This window comes from Syngnathus scovelli, chromosome 1 (assembly GCF_024217435.2).
Source record: "Syngnathus scovelli strain Florida chromosome 1, RoL_Ssco_1.2, whole genome shotgun sequence".
Classification (NCBI taxonomy): Eukaryota; Metazoa; Chordata; class Actinopteri; order Syngnathiformes; family Syngnathidae; genus Syngnathus; species Syngnathus scovelli.
This window is the reverse complement of record NC_090847.1, coordinates 16898034-16918512: the sequence shown is the minus strand read 5'-3', so window position 1 is coordinate 16918512 and position 20479 is coordinate 16898034. Positions and strand designations below refer to the sequence as shown.

Sequence of the window (20479 nt, the reverse complement as noted above, 5' to 3'; positions counted from 1 at the left end):
ACAATTTTTTGAAAGTCGTAAATTAAATGCATTCAAACAACCGTGCAGTACTCTTGGGCCTTTCTTATTTTATTTGAGCTGAGCCGTAAGCCCATGTCACACAATTACGGTGGCCGAGTGAAAGGTTCCGCCAAAGAGGTAAATATGGGTGTCCCGGTGCAGAAGCTACAACAGTCTGTCCAAATATGTCTTTCAAGGCTGGTTGATAAAAATACATGCCTAAAAATGTTCATCTCATATGCTTTAATGTACATACTAAACTTCATATAGTTGACTTCTTTAAGTTCATCCAGTGAGGTCAGTGGGTTCGGGGCAAAAATTAGCATCAAGCAACAGTCTCTGGTGCTCCTTTGAGAATCAGACTAAAGTTTTTATGTGTACCCCTGGATATGGGGCAGTTATGATTGAGTCCTTTGAACAATTGGCCGGGCAATTGGGTGGCATGGCTAAGAAATGAAATTGAAACAATCACATTTGAGTAAAAAAGTCTACACACGCCTCTTAAAATGGCATCTTTTTGTGACGGAAGAAAAATGAGATCCTTGCAAAACGTTTTCCACCATAAATGTGGCCAATACAATGCAATTTTTTGAGAGAAATTAGAAATAAAAAGCTGAGATAGTGTGGTTGCACATGTGTGTGCGCTCCCATATAACTTGAATATGTTCAGAATTAACCAAACAAACCCCAAATAATGTTCATATGTTCTTGATTCATTTATATTTATTTTCTTGTTCATAATTTGTCGATTATCAGTGAAGATCATCAATGTGCCACGCTAAGCCAGATCCTTGAGTCAGACAACCAGACAGCCACGGCTGCAACTCTTGTACAGCGAAATGAAATGCAGCTATGACTCACACTGCCAACTACAGTTGTGCTTACAAACCAAAATGTGCACTGTAACAAAAGTCTTTTGGAGGGCATTCCAGTGAAATGTAGCTTTGCCACAGACAATGAATAGCCTATGCTCATGGAGGCATAAAACATTCCCATTTGGTTTTCTCTCCCATCCTAGCGCCTTCTTATCTCTCTTGTAGGCATCGCATCAACAGAGCCCGGTGTGACCACACTTATTTGAATGCGATGCCATAAAACAGCTTGTTTATACTGGGTTTTCTGTTTACACTGATAAGAAATGGATACAATACAGGTGGGTCCCCGCATTTATCGAGCAGTATTCATAAAATGACACAACAGAGTGATGCTATTATTTGATAAAGCTTGCTCAGGTTGAGTTTCAACAGCAATGCCCACATTTTATGAAAGCATCATCAGTCTTTGCAGCTTTCAGCAGGATCCTTTTGCAACTAAAGACATAATGGAGAAGAACAGATTTGTTTTTTCAACCAACAGGCTTCATCAGCGCTGAGTTGTTTCGCCATGCTTGCTACGAGCCACCATGTATGGAGTATTTGCTCATACTATTAGCCGGTGTCTAGGGATGCTTGTACAGTACGTGCCATGTTGCTGATTCAGTTTTGTTTACACACAACCATGAATTAACTGACTCAGTGCAGTTGCAATGTGGTCTCATTTTATTCTGTTATTCTATAGCAATACAAGCAATATTATAAGTGTCACCATTTTTTGTATGATTTTAACTAAGTCAAATAACTAAATGTGCAAATGAAATTGTCTAAATAATTAAATTGGTTAATTTTCCTTTTCAGATTCTGTGGAAAAAAAATGCAATTGATGATAATAGTATTCACCATGACACTTGGGGATTCATATGATATGATGTGGTCTTAATAATTTTAGATAGCAGGGGTTTTCAACTGGTTTTGTTCAAGGGGCCACCATTATAACCTAGAAGCAACTTGGGGACCACTGCTTTGGCGGAATATTAGTCCATTTTGCCCCAAAGGAGGATAGACCTACGTATACAGGCTATTTATATTATTATTGGGAATCTCAGCTACATTCAACATCATTTGGATGGGTAAATGATTCACAAAACTATAAATCAGATCTAAATAACGAATTTAATTTTTTAAGTGTTACAATTATTTTCCATTTCCAATTTCACAGACTACCCAATACCACCACGGATCACTAGAGGACCGCGGACCACCTATCCCTGTTATATAGCACTTGCCCTCATTATGATTGCGGGTGAGTTCCAGTGTATCCCAGCTGAATTTGGGAGTGAAGTGGGGTAAACCCTGGACTAGTGAGTCAATTGCCGGGCATTCATGCACACTCACAGCTCCAAAGAGGAAGGCTGGAACTGAGATTGAAAACATTGTGCTCATATACGAGCCAACTTTACGAACTACATAGCATTTGGCTCTGCAATAGTATTTCTGGGTACTCACATGCGCAATCAGAGGAAATTGTCATTTTTACGGTATGTGATTCAGAAAGACACGAGTGATCAATCCTTTTGCCGTGCCTTGCTCCAGCAAGACTCCTGTGTGGCCTTTTCACGCAGTCTCCTCTCTCTCGCGCTCTCACCTCGCCCCCACACTTTCTGTCCATTCCTGCGGGTATGTTTTGTCCTTTGGCTCAATCTCCACGCACTTCTATCTGACAAACAGCACTAAAATCCATAATATGGGAACTACCCGGCTCAGTCTAACCGACAGTGCTGTCTGTGTGACTGATGTCGCCATCCCCATTCAGCACAAACACATTAAATCATTCTCACCAGGTGTGATGAATAGCTTTGTGGAGTTGTGTGTGTGTGTGTGCGTGTGCGTGTGTGTGTGTGTGCGTGTGTGTGTGTGTGTGTGTGTGCGTGCGTGCGTTCGTGCGTGCGTGCGTGTGTGCATTATTACGGCTAATGCATTAGAGTATATGCTGCACAATTGCTCTGATGTGGAGGCAGCTGAGCTCTGGTGGCCCAGATGTTTACAACACAGAGGGAGAGTTATGATGGTATGTGGGAAGGGGACTCAGTTAAGGAGAGGAGGAAACAAACAACCATCCATCTATCCGTCAATTTTCGATACCACACTAGATGCTGGAGTCTGACGCTTGTTGAGCTCAAGGTACACCCTGAACTGACACACATCTTTAAGTACAGACAAGAACTTTACTTTGTACGCAATTATGTCCTGTTTCCACACATTCCTGAGTTCTGTGATGCGTGGTAGACCCCAAACTGGTAGCCAGCCAAGCCCAAGGCACAAATCGACAAACGATTATTCATACTCACATGCACACCTATGGACATTTTTTGATCTTCAGTTATCAGTTAGGGGGGGGGGGGGGGTCATTCAATATTATCAGCTAGTTCAGGGAATCCAGATATACCAGCATATTTTGCCGCAAGAAATGAGTAGCGAGTCAGGCTAAATAATTATTTGCACTGCAATGCATTTACTGTGCAGTATTTATTGCAAATCAAATTAAAGTGTGTGCAACTGACTGTTCCACCCGCTTAATGAAAAAGGCAGAATAACAGCTTTCTGTGAGGCAACCACTCATCCACAGTGCTGCTGGCGGGGACATTCAATATTATCAACGATTTCAGGGAATCCATGCTATACCAGCAAAGCCCGTGCACATGCGCAAATGTTCCGTGTAGAAATTCACGCACACGGTGAGGAAGTGCATGCTCATATCGTCCAAAAGTCTACGTGCAAAGAATGCAAGCCTTTTCCCTCCCCGCTCCCCTCCTTCTGAGTACGACGCACGCACGGAATACCGGGGCATGCCCGGGCGACGCGTCCAGCTGTCAGATCAGCTTCTTCCGGCAGAGAGACCTTATGACTTTATTACGAGTGGGTCGACCAAGCATCGTCGTATGAGACAGAGAGGCTGCGTGCGTGCGTGCGTGCGTGTGTAACATGTCAGCCGTAGTGGTGGTTACATGCGCACGACAATCCGTGCAAAGCCATCCTTCCTATATCCAGCCACGCGTAAAGCACAAACACACCCTCTCCTGTCATCAACACATTAAATATTCCATAATCCAATGATGCAATAACACAATTAGTGCGGCACGAATCGCCATCGTCATCTTGGCGGCGGGCGACGGGCTCTCTCATCTGCAGCCCAGCACATCCTCTCACTCCATTTTGTCTCTCATTTGACCGTCAGGGAAACATGAGGGAAGCTAAGGAAGAGGCTGGAGTAGCGGCAACAAACGCAACCACTCTCGAACGCGCAGGCCTCGAGGAAAAGAGGACAGTGGGGAGATTTAAAGGGCCACGCTGGGGATGTCGAGCTTATAGGCGCAAAAACACGAAAGGATGCTGCACACTTGAGCTGGAAAACTTTTTACTGTGGGTAACCTAGCGTTTCTAAGCAATCGATCACCTGACTGTGTCTAAAAATAAAACTAGAACGCCAATGTAGGCCATGCCTTTGGAATAAACAGACTCGTGCACACGCATGAACAAGACGTGCACATTAAATTACAGTATATAATAAGCAGAAATGTTGTAAAATGCCCCCCGTAGCAGCATCCTTTTCTCCCTCTCTCTTCTCGTCGCAACATCATCCCCGTGGCCACATTTAACACACGCAAGGACAGTCTTTGCTTTTACCTTTATGTCTGCCTTTCGCTGTCATCGTCACACTGCTTTTCGGTTCATTGAAACAGGACGCTCATTTCTCTCTCCCACTCGCTGCCTTGTGCCTCCCTCTATCACTCCGTGGGTGACTCTGGAGAGTATTATTCAGTAACAGCCAACCACCGCTAGGAGTAGTGCGCGTACACGGAGCCCGTGCATTTCAACCCGCCCCTCCTCCCCCTTTGGAAAATGGGGTATTGCCTCGCTCAGGAGTGAATTCTAATAGAATAACGAGGGGAAGACCCTGATGGTGTCGTATGGAGCCGGATACCCCCCCCCCCCCCCTCTCCAACTCCCCACCCACCACTTCTCATCTCCCGCCCTCCCCAAAAAGGTTGAGAGGCAGGCACATGCACGGTGACTTTATTGAGTGATAGGTGCTAAGATAACAAGCAGAGATGAACACGAGACAGACATATGAGAAAGAAACGGCGAGGGGAGTGATCAGCGCTGAATCGGTGTGCACACAATGTACATTTGCCGTCACTGGCCGTGCATCATTGCCTACATTTGATCAGCCGCTCCGCGAGACTTGCGTTGCTGCCGGACATCCTGGGGGTCAGAAGCGAGGGGGGACTGTGTGTGCAGGGGGTGCGGGGGGCCGCTCTCTGATCTTCTGTCACACACTGTGGTCTTGTCTGGTCTTTCTGCTGCGGGTGTCGACGATACGCGCGGTTGCGGGCTGTCGCAGTGGCATCACTCGACGGAATCTCCGTCCTCTGTCAGTCGGGGGAAATCAGCTGACATTTGGCGGCCGGGGAGACGGAGGCATGCTTGAATCCCAGATTTGTTTTGGTGAAGCTGAGAGATGGGTGAGAGTGGAGTTGACTGCAGGTTCTCGCCAACAATAAGAAACCCCGGCTCTACCTCTCAATGACACCCCCGCAAAGCAAATGATGAGCAGCTGGTCGGTATGGCGAGAGAAGGAACTCCCACGCATATTCACGCTCAAGCTGGAGTACGTGCATAGACACACGCGCACTCGGTCAATTACTGCCATCCTGTGGAGGTTTGCACTACAGTACAGGGTTTCCCCTCACACAAAGGTCGGACGACTGTGTTTTAATAATCTGAAGAGTGCATGACAGGTTTTCAAGTATTTTGCCATATATATATATATATATATATATATATATATATATATATATATATATATATATATATATATATATATATATATATATATATATATATATATATATATATATATATATATATATATATATAATGATGTTGCACCGCAATGCATTTATATAATGATGTTCCACCGCACTGCATTTACTAGACAGTATTTATTGCACATCAAATGAATGTGTGTGCCACTGACTGTTCCACCATCTTCCTGAAAAATAATAAATAACATGGTGTATAAATATACACTTCAATGTAGGTCTTGAGCACCACCAGGACGGCGCTGCCGGGTTTCCATAGCAACAAGGGGCGGCATTGATTTTTCCGAAAGTCTGCAGGTCACCATAGTCCATTACATTTTTTTTAAAATAATAGAGCATTATATTACATCTGGCATTGCATCTGCTTTAAATTTTTGACATGGCTGCGTCTGAGGGTGTGTTGGTTTACAGCGCGTCCGAGCGAGCAGTCTGGTCTCCCCTCTCGACAAAGAGGAGACGTGTTGCGTCATATTCCCCACAATGGAAACTGAAAGCGCTATATAAAATGTATTGTGCTGGATTGAAAAAAATCTGCGGATTAGATGGCATAGTGATTGATCGGGAGTTACGCGGAAGATAATGTTGAATTCAGGAATCTTTCGCCTGAATAGCCAAAATGGCCAAAAGAGCACACTTGTAAAAAAAAAAAAAAAAAAGAGGAAGTAGGAATGTTGATCCAATTTCTGCTATATATTAAATAAATAAATAAATAAATAAATAAATAAATAAATAAATTTGGGGTGGCACGGTGACGCACTGGTTAGCACGGCCGCCTCACAGTTAGGAGTGTGCAGGTTCGATGCCACCTCTGGCCCTCCCTGTGGGCAGTTTGCATGTTCTCCCCGTGCCCACGTGGGTATTCTCTGGGCACTTCGGTTACCTCCCACATCCCAAAAACATCTTTGATGGGTCGATTGAGCACTCCAAATTGCCCCTAGGTGTGAGTGCGAGTGCGGATGGTTGTCCGTTTCTGTGTGCCTTGCGATTCGCTGCCCGATGACTCCTGGGATAGGCTCCGGCACGCCCGTGACCCCGTGGGGACAAGCGGTATAGAAAATGGGTGGATGGATAAATACACTTTAAAAAAATACATACTGTGTAATGTATTGATTTGGGCAACCCCTTCCCAACCTTGGTGTCACCTCTGCTGCACTACTATTAATACAAATGTTGCACTTGTACACAATTTGGATATTGGTCACTTCTTTCACTTCTTTATTATTTTTAATGTGTTAATAAAATGCTCATGATTTTTGGGACTCATCCAGTGGCCAGGGGCCCCCAACGAGCCTCTTAGTTTACTTGTAGGAACATTTGGAGCAGTGGTTCTTAACCTGGGTTCGATCGAACCCTAGGGGTTTGGTGAGTCGGTCTCAGGGGTTCGGCAGAGCCTCCACTGCGGACGTCTGAACCCACCTGACTTATCGTGTATATTCATGATGACGCATATCTGAACCCCGCTCGCAAAGACAACAGCAGAAGTCACACTGCAGTTCATGCATTGTGTTAGTTTTATTGTTTGAACAAGGTGACAGTCATGCATGGCTCATTTTGTGCACCAGTAAAAAACATCTATGTCTTGAATTTGAAATAAAAAAATAATAATTTCACTAAAGAGGGGTTCGGTGAATGCGCATATGAATCTGGTGGGGTTCGGTACCTCCAACAGGGTTAAGAACCACTGGTTTGGAGTGTCACAACAATACTGTTTGTCTGGGAAAGCCAGTTTAACGATGCTCTTGTGGTCACAGATTTTTTTTCTGCTTGTTACCAACACCAACAGTGCAACAAGCTCTCACGGCGTGCAATAATTTTTTTTCAATATGATTAGGGTTGATGACTGCTTAGAAAAGGGGGTGTAGAAAAACCCTTTGTATCTTACAAATAAAGGAATGTCTTATTTTATTTGACTACAAGGCAAAATAGCCATGTTCCAGCTGGACCCTAATATACCACTCAGTGAAGTGAAAACACCAAATCAAAAATACCCTTGGTCTGCATCTCTTTAAGGAAATGTACATGGGGTGCAATATGATTCAAGGATGGCTTATTTTAAAGTCTATTGTGCACAGACTTGCCCATTGGTACAAAATTAACAAGATAAGACACACTGAGCAGTACTTTCGGATCAGCAAGTCTTCCTGTTGATGTCCAAACGCAATTTACCACAACTTGTCTGCCTATCGGAAGTCACACTGTACAGTGAGTGGAAAAATACTTATTTCTCCATCACTACAAATGGTCAAAGGTCACTTAAAACTTCTAGTCATGTAAAAAAATAAATAAATTGACACTCACTCGCATTCGCAAAGAAAAAGCGGGGCTGACTACCGTCGGCCCCTAAATGTGCCAAACAAGTGACTCGCGAGACCAATGTATTATTGTGAAGGGGTGCGGGCGGATGTTCTGCCATTGTTCCTGTTGTGTGGGCACAGGCCGGCTGTGATTTGGTAGCTGCTGCAGTAGGAGGAAGGACCGCGGGTCTGCTCCTGCTATCGTTTATTTTCGACTCGGAATTCTGTAGGCAGCTGGTTGTAGTAGTGATCTACGATCGTCTTAGTATACTCTAGTCTTGGTCTATGATATTTACGTCGGTGTGTTATCAACGGACTGATATCAATCGCCATTTTAACCGCACGTTTTGCCTGGCAGAAGCACTAGCACAACAATGGCTCTGAAAAGAATCCACAAGGTAAGGAAGTGAGCGCAGAGGCCCTGGATTTCGCAGTTATGTTGGGGATTTTACTCCGATCCTGTCTGTTAGCTGGCCATCATTTTGGCTTTATTACACTATGCACAATATCTCTCGTATTATCACAATATCTCGCGACTGGCCTTTACTTGGCAGATAACTACGGCCAACCAGTCAGCCAGCGAGCGACGACAGTTTGAGGCTGGAGCAATGCGCCCCTTGTCTGTCTCTAACGGGCCACATCGCTTTAACTCAAGTCGCCGTTTCCCGTGGATGGTTATGTTTCATGGGCATCATTCAAACGCGTTTAATGTCCACATGTCAGGCAGTTTTAAGACGTATTGGAGTTTCTCTGTGAACAACACTCGGTCTGCATTCCCCCTTCTTATCATAAGCGACCCGGTGCTTGGCTAACGATGATGTTAAACTAATGCTTGCTCTGATGAAGCTAAGCTAACAAATTATCGCGAAGGTGAAACTTGATTGTACTCGATAATAATGGTGCTCGTCGTTAATCGTATCCCTTTGATAAATCTCGAATACGATGCTAGCTATCTTTATTTTTTTTTATTGTTAATCGGAGTGACTCCACTCGCTGCTACATCTGACAGTTGTTCACCTAGCTGCTATGCTAAAGTTAGCTAAATTAACAATGACCCCCTTCCGCTCGGTTTGATGTTGTCAAAATCGGACATTTTGATCGTTTAGTGAATAATCCGATTGTAATGTCAAATAAGAATGTATCTTTTTCGTTTGCTACCATGACAGTCCGGACGCGAGGACGGATGTCAGCTAAAGTAGCTTCTGCTTATGCTGTTGTCATCGCATTAATATGACAATGCGCAACCTTGAATGGTATTTTACGTGGTCGTGTCGGGACTCGGGTAGGGGCTGATTGTAGTTTTGTTTGTTTTGCCTTCGACACAGAAGTCGACCGTGGGAAAGCTGGAAATGATGTTAGCAGGCCCCACGCGTCGTTCGGTTGATGTCGCGGTAGTGACAGCGGGCGAGCCGCAGGACAACGACATACCGTTTCTTGGATAATATTAGCTGGTCGTTGTCGAACTAGTGTTAACTCGCCTACCATACATCTTATAAGGTTTAGAATATGTAGCATTTGCACTCGCTAACAGTGACACCAAACTAACGTTTTTACAGTTGCACCGGCTACTCGTTGATGTGGACCTTGTCTGTATTAACATGGTTGTTGCCAATCAGTCCCTAAATAGTCTCAGTGCTGCTTTGTTTTGTCGCGGGCGCTACCTGCCATACCTGGACCAGTACTATTGCATAATGGCGCCGATTCATTAAAGCAACACGCGATTGCCTTTTGCAGACAACGCAAATTTGAATGAATTAACTTTTTTTTTTGGGGTGGTGTTTCCGCCAAATATATATATTTTTGATTATTCTACACATTTATTTCAAAACAAATAATAAGCTACCAACTAATAACAAAACGACAACCAAAAACAACTCACACTTACAGCTCTAGCTCTCTACAACAACAAAGGTAAAACAGCACTTCAGAGTGATTTCTCGTTTCCTCTCTTATTTAATACACCTTCCCCACACTTCCTTTCTGAACTGATATAGATTTATACTGGCTTTAACATCCTCATCAAAACCATATTTACTCAAACCTACTTTAAACTGAATTCTTCCACTTTATTGTTGTGAATGGGCCAAAAGTAGGCTTACACTTAAGAAATATGCATTTTGCAGGGTTGACATTTCTATAGTACATTAATTAATTACCTGTGTATACTTGTTAGTATAATTTTTTTTAGAATAATTTAATACCCTAAATCTAATGTCTTTTGTGTGTGTCTGTGTTCAAGTACTCCAGGTCAAGTCAATTACGAATGGGCCAAAAGTAGGCATATCTGACCCAGGCCTCTTTCATATGTTATATAAATATTTTTACAAAGAATGGAATATCTTATTTTATGTGACCACAAGGCGAAGTAGGTGTGTTCCAGCTGGACCTTAAACAACAAAGGACATCAAATTAAATAGTTGTCCTCTGTTTTTGTCATCCTTTGATTATTTCAGTTCGACTCTCTCTCCCTCTCTCTCTCTCTCTCTCTCTCTCTCTCTCTCTCTCTCTCTCTCTCTCTCTCTTTCTAGCTCTCTCTATCTATCTATATATATAGATATATAGATATATAGATGACTTAATTCTCAGCAGAGATTGTTCAACGTTGGAAATGTTCGCCAAACGATCGTCAGACGTTCGTCCATATATCTTCGTTGTCTCGAGGATTTTGAACTTATTTACTCACAACAAGAAGAATCACTGAAACTGTTGGCAAACATTTTGTAAACATTTGCGACCTTGAACAAACCCAGACAGTGAAAGTGTGTGCTTATTTTAGATTGAAACGCAAGGCAAGCCCCACGATTTGAAATTGTTGTACCACGGACTTGGCTCCCCACCTAAGACGTCCAGTACGAAGCCTCGTAGAACCCGAAACAAGCTAAAGATAACGTAATGCATAAATGTCAGGGTACCTTACTAACATGACATTAGCCCTGTGAAGGGCCTCTGTCATATTTGTGCCTTATTTATTGCAAACATGACAAGTACCTGTACAGTTTATGCCCACGAGTTACAACCATGATTACATCATGCAGCATGCTTATAAATTTTGCTCACTGTAGGCACTGTGCTCACCTGGCACTGTGACATACAATACTTAAAATGGCTATGTAGTTTGGGTGAAATTTCTTTCCTCTCAAAGTGTTTTCATTTTAGATTGAACTCTCCTAAAACCTTGAGTAGTACAAATAATATTTGACTTACCGGTTCAAGTTCATAAACACACAGCCTTGAACTTACACTTATAATTGTGTCACATGCTAAAACAACATACATACCAACCATTGTGCTACGATGTTTCAACTCCAAGATATCACAATTAGTTTTGTCGTGTACTCGTATCAGATTTGCAAAAGTAGGAGAAAATGGACTTGGAAAAAGTCACCTTGAAATGGTGTAATTTATTTCAAACAACAGGAATTCAGGAAATTATGTAGTGTGGTTTTGAGTGTGAATGGTTGTTTGTCTATATGTGCCCTGCGATTGGCTGGCAACCAGATCAGGGTGTACCCGGCCTACTGCTGACCCTCGTGAGAATAAGCGGTACGGATGGATAGATGTATCAACACCAGGAGTATGCAGAATCCATAAAATTTGGAGACCCCCTGCCCCATTTTTCATGCGCGCTAACCCAGGATGACTGCTTGCACGGTTGCGGCGGCATCTATATTACGGCACCGCGTCCTTCCAGCAACGCGGTAACCAATAGTATTAGCCAATAGTGTGTATTCAATCTCGAAGCTGCAGCTCCATTTGAATTCCTGATCGGAAGCTGTTGCTAGAACTCTACCAAGTCTTTCTTATTTTGAAAATATATAGACTTTAATGTTTTATCCACATCTTACATTGCTCAAGATGTTTTAATAAGCCAAATATTCATTTATTTAAAAACGTGGACACATTGTTGCCGTTTTATTCTAACCATGGAATGTTTTTTGTCTTCCCCAAATGGCTTACCTTAAGTAGAATCACATTATTACATAATCTCACATTACATTGTGGCCAGTGCTAGAATCTAGGTTAGTTCTTGCACACGCTAGTGTTGCAAATAGTGGCATAAAACAGGATGGGTTATCTTACATGCCTATTCTTAGGCGCCAGTTGCTGGGACCATAGATATAGAACAGATAATTTTTGTGATTGGCTCTTTCCATTATCACTCATTGAATTCTTTTGCCATTTTGAGGCGGATTGAGTTGTTAAAAACATCAAACATTCAGCTATGGAGCTCTTCAACACTGCAGTAAAGGCTCTATGTATTGATGGCCACTTGCCTGAATAGGACATGTTAGTTTTAGGTTAAAATCATTTTAATCTCCATGATCCCTTGCCATACACTGGCCAGCGGCAGATCCAAAGGTGGTTTTCCAATCGCCGATTCATTTTCTGAACTGGTTATTCTTTTGGTCCAATATTAAATGCATCCACTTGAGTCATCTTATTTGTAAGTTTGCGCGAAGCTGAACTTGTGTCCCCGCTCCCTCCGGCGGCATCCAAGAAATGAGCAAACTCCCTTTGATAGCTGTCGTAAGTGCGTGACAGGCTAGGAGTGAAATAATTAAAGAAAACGTCTAGCTGGGCTTTGTTGATTGCATCCAATCATTGCCACATCATCTGACGCAATAGAACATTCAGAAAGAATGTAAACATACAACATGTATGTTGTCACTGTCCACTTTTGTCATCCTGCCCTCTACATTACTAGGAAGCGTGATTTCTTAGCAGGAAGCAGGTTTTCGCCTCAACTGCCATTTCCCCCACAAGCTGGTCTCCAGAGGTGTCAAGTAGCAAAGTAAAAATACTTCATTACCTTAAGTGGAGCTGTTATTTTTCATCCTAGTTTGTATTCCTACTCCTTACACTTTCATGCAAAAATCTTTACTCTCTACATACGAATAAGGTGCTCAGTACATTTTTATTTTGGACTGTTCTCCATTCGATTTCATCAGTGCTCAAAACACCTTTCCCAGATAAATTGCGCAAGAATGGAGTTTTGATGATGTCGCACCATCTCATTGGAATCCGCAAGTTATAAATTATTAGTATGCCATGACCAATCAAATGAATGAACGAATTATGACTAATTTGCGCACAGATGGATGGATGGATAGATTTTTTATCTATAGGTGGGTGTTTGGTAAAAAAATGATTTGAACTATACTGTTTTGTACTTGAATTCCAATGCATACGATTTCTTGACTGACCTTTCTGCTATTTTGTTTGTGTTTGTGTTAGGAATTGAATGACTTCGCACGGGATCCCCCAGCCCAGTGTTCTGCTGGTCCAGTAGGAGATGACAGTAAGTTTATCACCATACTACCAAAACTAATGTCCATAGTAGTTGATTTTAATACATTCTATTATGAACAGGGTTTCCTTAAAAAGTTGACTGAATAGTGTTTCCCAAGTTTTTAAATTATAACGGCGTCTATCGAATTTAAGACTCACAGCATACTGTATTTGATTGTATTTCAACTTTACAATATTTTCATATGGTTGACTATGCACTATCGTTATATAGGCTCTACCAGATTGGTCTGTTTATTTCCAAGCAGAATGACCGCATTATTCACAAGTTCAGTTCAAAACATGCCTAAATGCTCGCAGAATGACGTTAAAGTTCAGTTCAAAACGTGCCTAAATGCTCGCAGAATGACGTTAAGTGGTACAATAAAGTAAATTGATCCACATCACCTGCAACCAAAGACAAAGGCTTTAACCTGTACGTGCCAAACTCATTGCTATGAATATACACTGCGTATACATAGATAAACCCATACAAGCCCAGAAACAAACGTTGTCGTCCATTTTTAAAATACAGTAACTTTAAAGTAACAATAGTGCTGCATTGACGAGTGGATAATGTGTTGAAAAATGTAACAGAATGCTAAAATAGTCAGTCAGTCAGCCTGAGATTTTTACCACAATATTTGCAGTTGAGTGTTGCATACAGATTTTTTTTTAATACATTTTATGTACTTGAGCCACCAAAATCAGAACAGCTGCCTGTCAAATCAAATTGCAGCAAAATGGGATTCAAACTTTATCCTTGGTATCAATTGTATCGACATTGGCACAAGATTTGTATTGCCAGACTACAGATGTATTTTTTTATTATAATATATAATAATAATAATAATAATAATGTGTTAGCCTTTGGCAGTATCTTTTTTTTTTTTTTTTTTTAATACAGTTATCAAAGACGCAATACTGCCATCATCTCCTCAGTGCCTTTACCCGACATGCAGCTCCATATCATGAATGACTGTGGAAATTTGCATGTTTTCTTCAGGCAGTTGTGTTCCTAAATCTCATTGGAAGAGGATCAAACTCAAGTTTCAGCATCATCACCTTGCCCAATGCAGATTCATAATTCTTCACAGAATATGACTTTCTCACGATTGCTTTTCTGTAGGGCTTATTTCTTTTTTTTTTTTTCTGTTTAAGTTTTAAAGATGGCTATTGTTTAACTTTTTTTCTTTATGCAAATCTCACTTCCTTAAGGCGGTTTCTTACAGTTTAATCGCAGACATTTACATTGATTTTTAATCTTTTTTCTTGTCAGGCGTTGTATTAGAATTTTTTTTTAGAGGTTGGGCTATTGCAGCCAAGCAGATTTGAGCTGAGCCCATTTGTTCATTGGGAAAAGGGGCAATAGTTCACAAACTGACAGCCTTTGGGAGAGGCTGAGCGGAAGCTAAGCGCCACGACAGCATACCAATGAGTCCATGCCTAATCAGTATAATTCAGCTGTTGACACACTGGGTTGAAAATTTGCTCCCTAAGAATGTTCAAAATATACGTATATACTATTTAGAATAAAAGTTCCGTAATATGTTTGTATAGTGATAAGTTATGTTGTTTCTCTCAAGGCGTTAATTGATTGGGTTTTTTCCCCATATGGTCTCCTAAATAAAAGTGTACTTACCCTCACCCACTGTAGGTACACTACAATCACATAAGATACAATACGGAAAAAAACAGTAATATTTAGCGCTGTTTCCAAAATGTTGGTGTTCTCTTGTGGCGTTACAAGTAGCTCACTGTAAAGGAACATGCAAATGCAAATATTTATAAATTAGCACCATAATGAATAAATGCATTTCTCAAAGCAATACTTTTGATGTACGTTTGTACCCAAAATAAATAAATAAACAACTACTGTGCCATCCTAATCAATTCCTGTGTTTCAGGTTTTCATTGGCAAGCCACAATAATGGGGCCTGTAAGTATTCACCTCAGAGCTTTCTTTCAACTTGACAGCTCCATTCGCTTCTTGCATATACTTGGTTTGTCATCATTATAGCTTCTTTGAATTTGTTTCACGCCAAACCTTTATGTGTCCTGTATTAGAATGACAGTCCTTATCAAGGCGGGGTTTTCTTCTTGACCATACACTTCCCCACAGACTACCCCTTCAAACCACCAAAGGTACGCAAGAGAGGAACACACAGCAGCAAATTATCGACCTGTTCATTGCATAACATAAGTCAAGAATTTCCTGTAGCTTGTCTGTGTCGCTATTAACCTGCTTAGGTCTGTCTTCTTTAGGTTGCATTTACCACAAGAATCTACCATCCAAATATCAACAGCAACGGCAGCATTTGTCTTGACATCCTGCGATCACAGTGGTCTCCGGCTCTCACCATCTCCAAAGGTAGGCGGTTTCATGCTGGCCTTCAGACTCTCAAAAACGCGTCCAAGATTTTTGATGAACCAAGCAAAGCAGTCTTACTAGCCGAGACATCTTCTCATTCTGACTGCTAAGACACACAGTTAGGCATAATGCACAGGAAGAATCAGGGTTTTATGAGGATGTTGGATGTCAGTCATTGCCTTTCATATCAATACGTCTACCCAAATCATTTTGGCCAGTGTCAAGTAATAATTTCTTATATAAATGCCTTAGCTAAGTATTCATGATTTTCAAAAGGTTTTTTGAGTTCAGTGTTAGGGTTAATGCCTGACTGACAAAAGAGGAGTGATATCAAACACATCATGCAAATTGACGGGCGCCAGATGTCTCCTGATAAGTTTGTGCTGTATTACCCAGCGTTGTTGCATTGATACAACACGTACTACATAAACTGCAATTCTGTTTTGACAGTTTGAACCTCAGAATGCCTCATGGCTGTCGTGAAATCAGCCGAGCCACAAAACATGGATTTAAAAGCAACCTTAAAAGCTCATATATTCGATGAATTCACAAAGACTAAAAGGGCATTCTCAATATAGTTTTAACACAGTATCTTTTCATATTTTTTCCTTCTTAACACTTGTTAATGTATTTAATTTTTTCAACTTTTGTTTTTTCCCTTAGCTTTCATCAACTAACAGTGTATAAACTTTTCATCAAAGGGAGGATATTTGTATGGCAACTTTTGGGTAATCTGCAGCCAATGATGCCAGTTATGATTAATGCAAGGCTTTCTGTCATCATCCGTGGTTTAGTATTTTGTCTGTGTGCGTGGGTGCGCATGTTGAGTCTTCATGCATGTGAAAGTTAAAACCCTAAATAACATAAAATTCTGTGAATGATACACCTTTTTCCCCTAAAAAGTATCCTTAACTCTGGCGGAGTATTATGCATGGGTGTGATTATGAAACAAAATTGTTACACTTTCTTTTGACGTTCATCAGTGCCTAGTCAGTACCGAGGGGTTATTTGCTTAAAAGGCATACTTTCATTACAATGTTATTTAGTGTCTAATGTAACTTGGTTACATAAGACAATCCTCGCTACTCACCATGAATCAATGGGCATCTCGGGCGCCAGCGTATTGACACTTGTAGTGAAAGGAGTACAGAGAGAAGTCACTGAACTCCGTTTATTGTCGGGGTGAAATGAGTCGTAAACAAATAAAAGGCTCGAGGTGTGTTTTTTTGCTCCCCCCCCCCCCCTACATTTGTGTATATATACCGTCAGGAAGAAGTGAAGTCAGCAGCAGTAACAAAATTGCTCATGTTATCCATGATGAGACATGCGTTCAACTTGGTGAGGCCAACCTCAAAATAAAATCTTTCCAGCCACAGTAGTGCCTTTCGACACTTTTATTTTGAAGCCGTTTGCAGAAGCCTTTTGCAGCATAACGACCGACTTGACTTGTTTTTTCAGTTACTGTAGTTGCAACATTTCACATACTGTTGCCACCAACGTCAACCAGACAATGGCGTCCGGAAATAACGCTCAATTGCTAATCAAAAGCCCTAAAAAGACTTCATTATCCTGACACTGTATTGTACGTCCCTTCTTGCCGGCCTCTAGCGGCTAATAGCAATCAGCCCATATCCACTTCTTTTTCCGGAGCTTTACCATGGGGGAACGAATGTGCGAGGAATTTCCGGTAAACTGCTCCCCTTCTGTTTGCAATGAGTTTCACTTTCACTTCATTTTCTTTTAATGAAAACTTATTCAAATCAAGCATTTTTCTTAACACCTTCTACCGTTTTTATTATTTGTTTCAAGTTATCCCCTGAGGAAATTAAATTTGTATTATCAACAAAAATGACAAATTTTAAGATATTTGAGGGAGTACAAATATAATTTCGATCAATTTTAAATAACTTGTAAAATTCAATACCGAACCCCCCACGTTACTTTTTTCAGATGTGATTCAGTATTATTTATTTTGACAGATTGAAACCTAATATTTAAACAACATTTTATCAATTTAAATGCAACATCTCTTATACCAAATTGTTGACATTTCTGCAGGAGTGATGAGTAATCAATGATCAAATGCTTTGCGTAAATCAATACATCCACACCATACTGCTTTTTATCTGCTGGCATAGCTGCATTTTCAAGAAATTCCATCTCTATCAGAGATGATGGCTCGTTTCTAAAGCCATACTGGTGGTTATTTAGGAGACTATATTTTTCAACAAAAGCATTAAGTCCTTCAACAAAGGTTTTTCAAATATTTTAGAAAATAGAGACTACAAAGAAAAAGTTACCTGGTGTTTATAGGATCATTAAAAGCATAACATGACATGATAATAATGAGGGTACACAGGTACAGAAAATAAATGACCTTTCAAGTTTGAATTTTTTGTCCCTCTCTGTGGTGACGTCCCCATCTAATTGCCTCACAAATATGATTTTAAAGAATGATATAAAGTTGCCTGCACAATATGTGAAGTGACATGATTTCATTTGACTTCTGATTCAAGTGCTGTTTTATGAACCTTTAACATGTCCTTCACAGTTCTCCTGTCCATCTGCTCTCTTCTGTGTGACCCAAACCCGGATGACCCCTTAGTACCAGAGATCGCCCGTATCTACAAGACGGACAGGGAAAAGTATGTTTTCTCGGCATTTTGGTTTCGTTGAGTGTGAAGTATGCAAGGAAATCATATGCACACCCTGCTTGACATAACTTCAAAATAAAAAGCATTGATGTCCATGTGTTATTTGGTAAACTAGCGAAGGTTAATTTTGAAGTTGGCCTCCTCAACTTTTTGTTGTCGTGCATAGCCTAATTGAATGACAACAAATTCTAATGATTTGTCAATGTGTCTGTTTCAGGTACAACAAAATAGCCCGGGAATGGACACAAAAGTATGCAATGTAGTGTTGGTGGAGCAAAATCATTGCCAACCAGTTCTATGACAAAAGTTTGGGAAGCTTGAGATTTAAAGAGAAAACAAACAAAAAACCCACATACAAACAATTGAAATGTTTAAAATAAGATCTCGCTGGTTTCCGTTGGAGTGCTTTCATTGAGCCACGCCTCCCCATCACCAGAGTACCTCTGCCCCTCCCATATGTGTTGTTTCCCCCCCCCCCCCCCCCCTCCCCTCCCTATGTCTTCATCTCTTTCTGTCTTGCCTCCCCAACCACTTGACATGCCCTCCTGACCATGAACTAACATCAACCTTGCAATGGTAATAAGCGCCTCTTTTTCAGTGACCCACGCTTTTATTACGCACATCTGTACTGCCTTTTTAGTTTCCTTGCAGGTTTGGTTCCCCTTTTCTGCCCATCCCAGATAGTCAGTTACTTGAGGCATTCCTTTGAGCATCTAAACATTTGAAGGGACCTGTTTATTTTTCACATCTTTGGGGAGTGGAGGGGCACTCATAATTGGGGGAATTTTCACACTCGCCATCCTTTTGTTTCATTTTTATTTCCTTTTTTGATTCTCATCTGTCAAGAAAGCAGACTGACTCAGTCCAAGGACACTCTTTATTAAATACATGACACAACACCCATGTTGACTCATATTGTACACACACACACGGACAACTGTACCGGGTATTTAAGATTTTTCTTTTTCTAGTTCAACCTGTGTTTTTACCCCCACCCTCGCCCGATAAATCTTTAGGTTGCTTATTTTCTTTTTGTTGTTTGGTTTTTGTTAAATTTAGAGGCTAACATCCTAAATGGCTCTGGGACTGGCTTGGGCTCTGAGTGCGAGGAGAACCCACTCTTCTTGCACAAAACCTCTGTATATTGAATTACCTGAGAGGCTCGTTGAGCTTTGTGTGTTGATTAAACTGTGTAATAAAAACCTGTGACTTCTGTGTTGACTCATTTTAACATTATTTTTATGAGGACATGGCAGTTTTTTCTGTCGCCCCCAAACGTTGCCTCGTGGAATTACAGGGTCGGGAATTGTTTCATGAAGATGGGATTATATATTAGAATATCCACTAAAATGCCGGAGGAGCTTTCCTGGACCTACCATTATTTCTGACGGACCTATAGCCCCAAAGCCAAGTCATGCCTGATTATGGAATTCTATTTGTTAACATCTTGCGCTTCACTAATCAGTAGCAGAAGTGTATCGCTCAAATAAATGACGATTCGATAAGTATAGATACATGGTGTGTGATACGGGTACATTCTAGTACATGTTAACTCTGTCCAGTTCAGTGGGTTTGCGATTTGATAAAAGTGTGGCTGTGGCTCAGTTCGAGAGGGTATGATGCAATGAGTTTAGTGTTGTAAGATGGCAATGAGTAAAATTTTTCATAACTGTCAAAGTAGCGTTTATTCCAAAGAGATTTGGCAGATATGGGCAAGTGTATTTGTGGCTCTTGTCAGGTTTATTAAAAGGTTATAACTTATTAGTAGTGTTATTTTTAAATCAAAACCCAATTTACGTTTCAAATCGCTTTCGTTCCGCCCATAACTGACACACCAATGTGCAAAAGGTGACACGGTAGAGAAAAAAACGTTACAAAACACATTAGATGTAAATTTGAAGGAATGTTTTATTCTACGTCTTCATAATTCAAACGTTGATTTTCATCAAAGATCTGAGCCGTCAAGCAAGTTACCCTCCTTGCTTGTAAACGTTCAGAAAAGAGGCATATGCTCGTGCACAATATTTCCCATGGTTAATAGGATATCTGGATTAAGCAAGGAGTTGCTGAGAATAGCCAGGTGCAAAGCGCTCCATCAAACTAACTTTATAGCTGATAATCGGGGTACTGAAGCGTTTTGAAAAAGAGACAAAGCGAAAGCGGAAGTGGTGTCAAG

The 20479-nt window shown here is 41.1% G+C and overlaps 2 protein-coding genes and 1 long non-coding RNA gene across 5 annotated transcripts in view; 2 read left to right on the top strand and 1 right to left on the bottom strand.

Moving 5' to 3' along the window:
- LOC125981875 (protein phosphatase 3 catalytic subunit alpha) overlaps positions 1-5445 on the bottom strand; it is a 28986-nt gene extending 23541 nt beyond the window's left edge. The window contains exon 1 of one of the 3 annotated variants that reach the window (XM_049741924.2): positions 5035-5445. In XM_049741924.2, coding sequence (XP_049597881.1) covers positions 5035-5077 — 43 coding nt within the window. In that variant the 5' untranslated portion in view covers positions 5078-5445. Of the gene's footprint in view, positions 1-4499; positions 4740-5034 lie in introns of those variants that run through there. The other 2 variants (XM_049741943.2, XM_049741934.2) reach the window with 2 other exon arrangements.
- A 2681-nt stretch (positions 5446-8126) lies between these two features.
- Positions 8127-19518, top strand: ube2d2 (ubiquitin-conjugating enzyme E2D 2 (UBC4/5 homolog, yeast)). The gene is made up of 7 exons (XM_049735909.2): positions 8127-8390; positions 13228-13291; positions 15186-15217; positions 15346-15423; positions 15544-15649; positions 18201-18294; positions 18521-19518. Exons 1-7 carry the CDS (start codon positions 8367-8369, stop codon positions 18564-18566), a joined length of 444 nt encoding a protein of 147 aa, XP_049591866.1. The 5' UTR covers positions 8127-8366; the 3' UTR covers positions 18567-19518.
- Positions 13298-14177, top strand: LOC137840281 (uncharacterized). Its single transcript, XR_011086813.1, has 2 exons — positions 13298-13611; positions 13656-14177. It is a non-coding gene; the product is annotated as an uncharacterized lncRNA (long non-coding RNA).
- Positions 19519-20479: the final 961 nt, after the last annotated feature.

Coding starts and splice junctions, on each gene's coding strand:
- ube2d2 (XM_049735909.2), top strand. CDS start 8,367: ATGGCTCTGAAAAGAATCCACAAG. Junction 13,292..15,185: donor TGGTCCAGTAGGAGATGACA/GTAAGTTTATCA, acceptor CCTGTGTTTCAG/GTTTTCATTGGCAAGCCACA. Junction 15,650..18,200: donor GGCTCTCACCATCTCCAAAG/GTAGGCGGTTTC, acceptor TGTCCTTCACAG/TTCTCCTGTCCATCTGCTCT.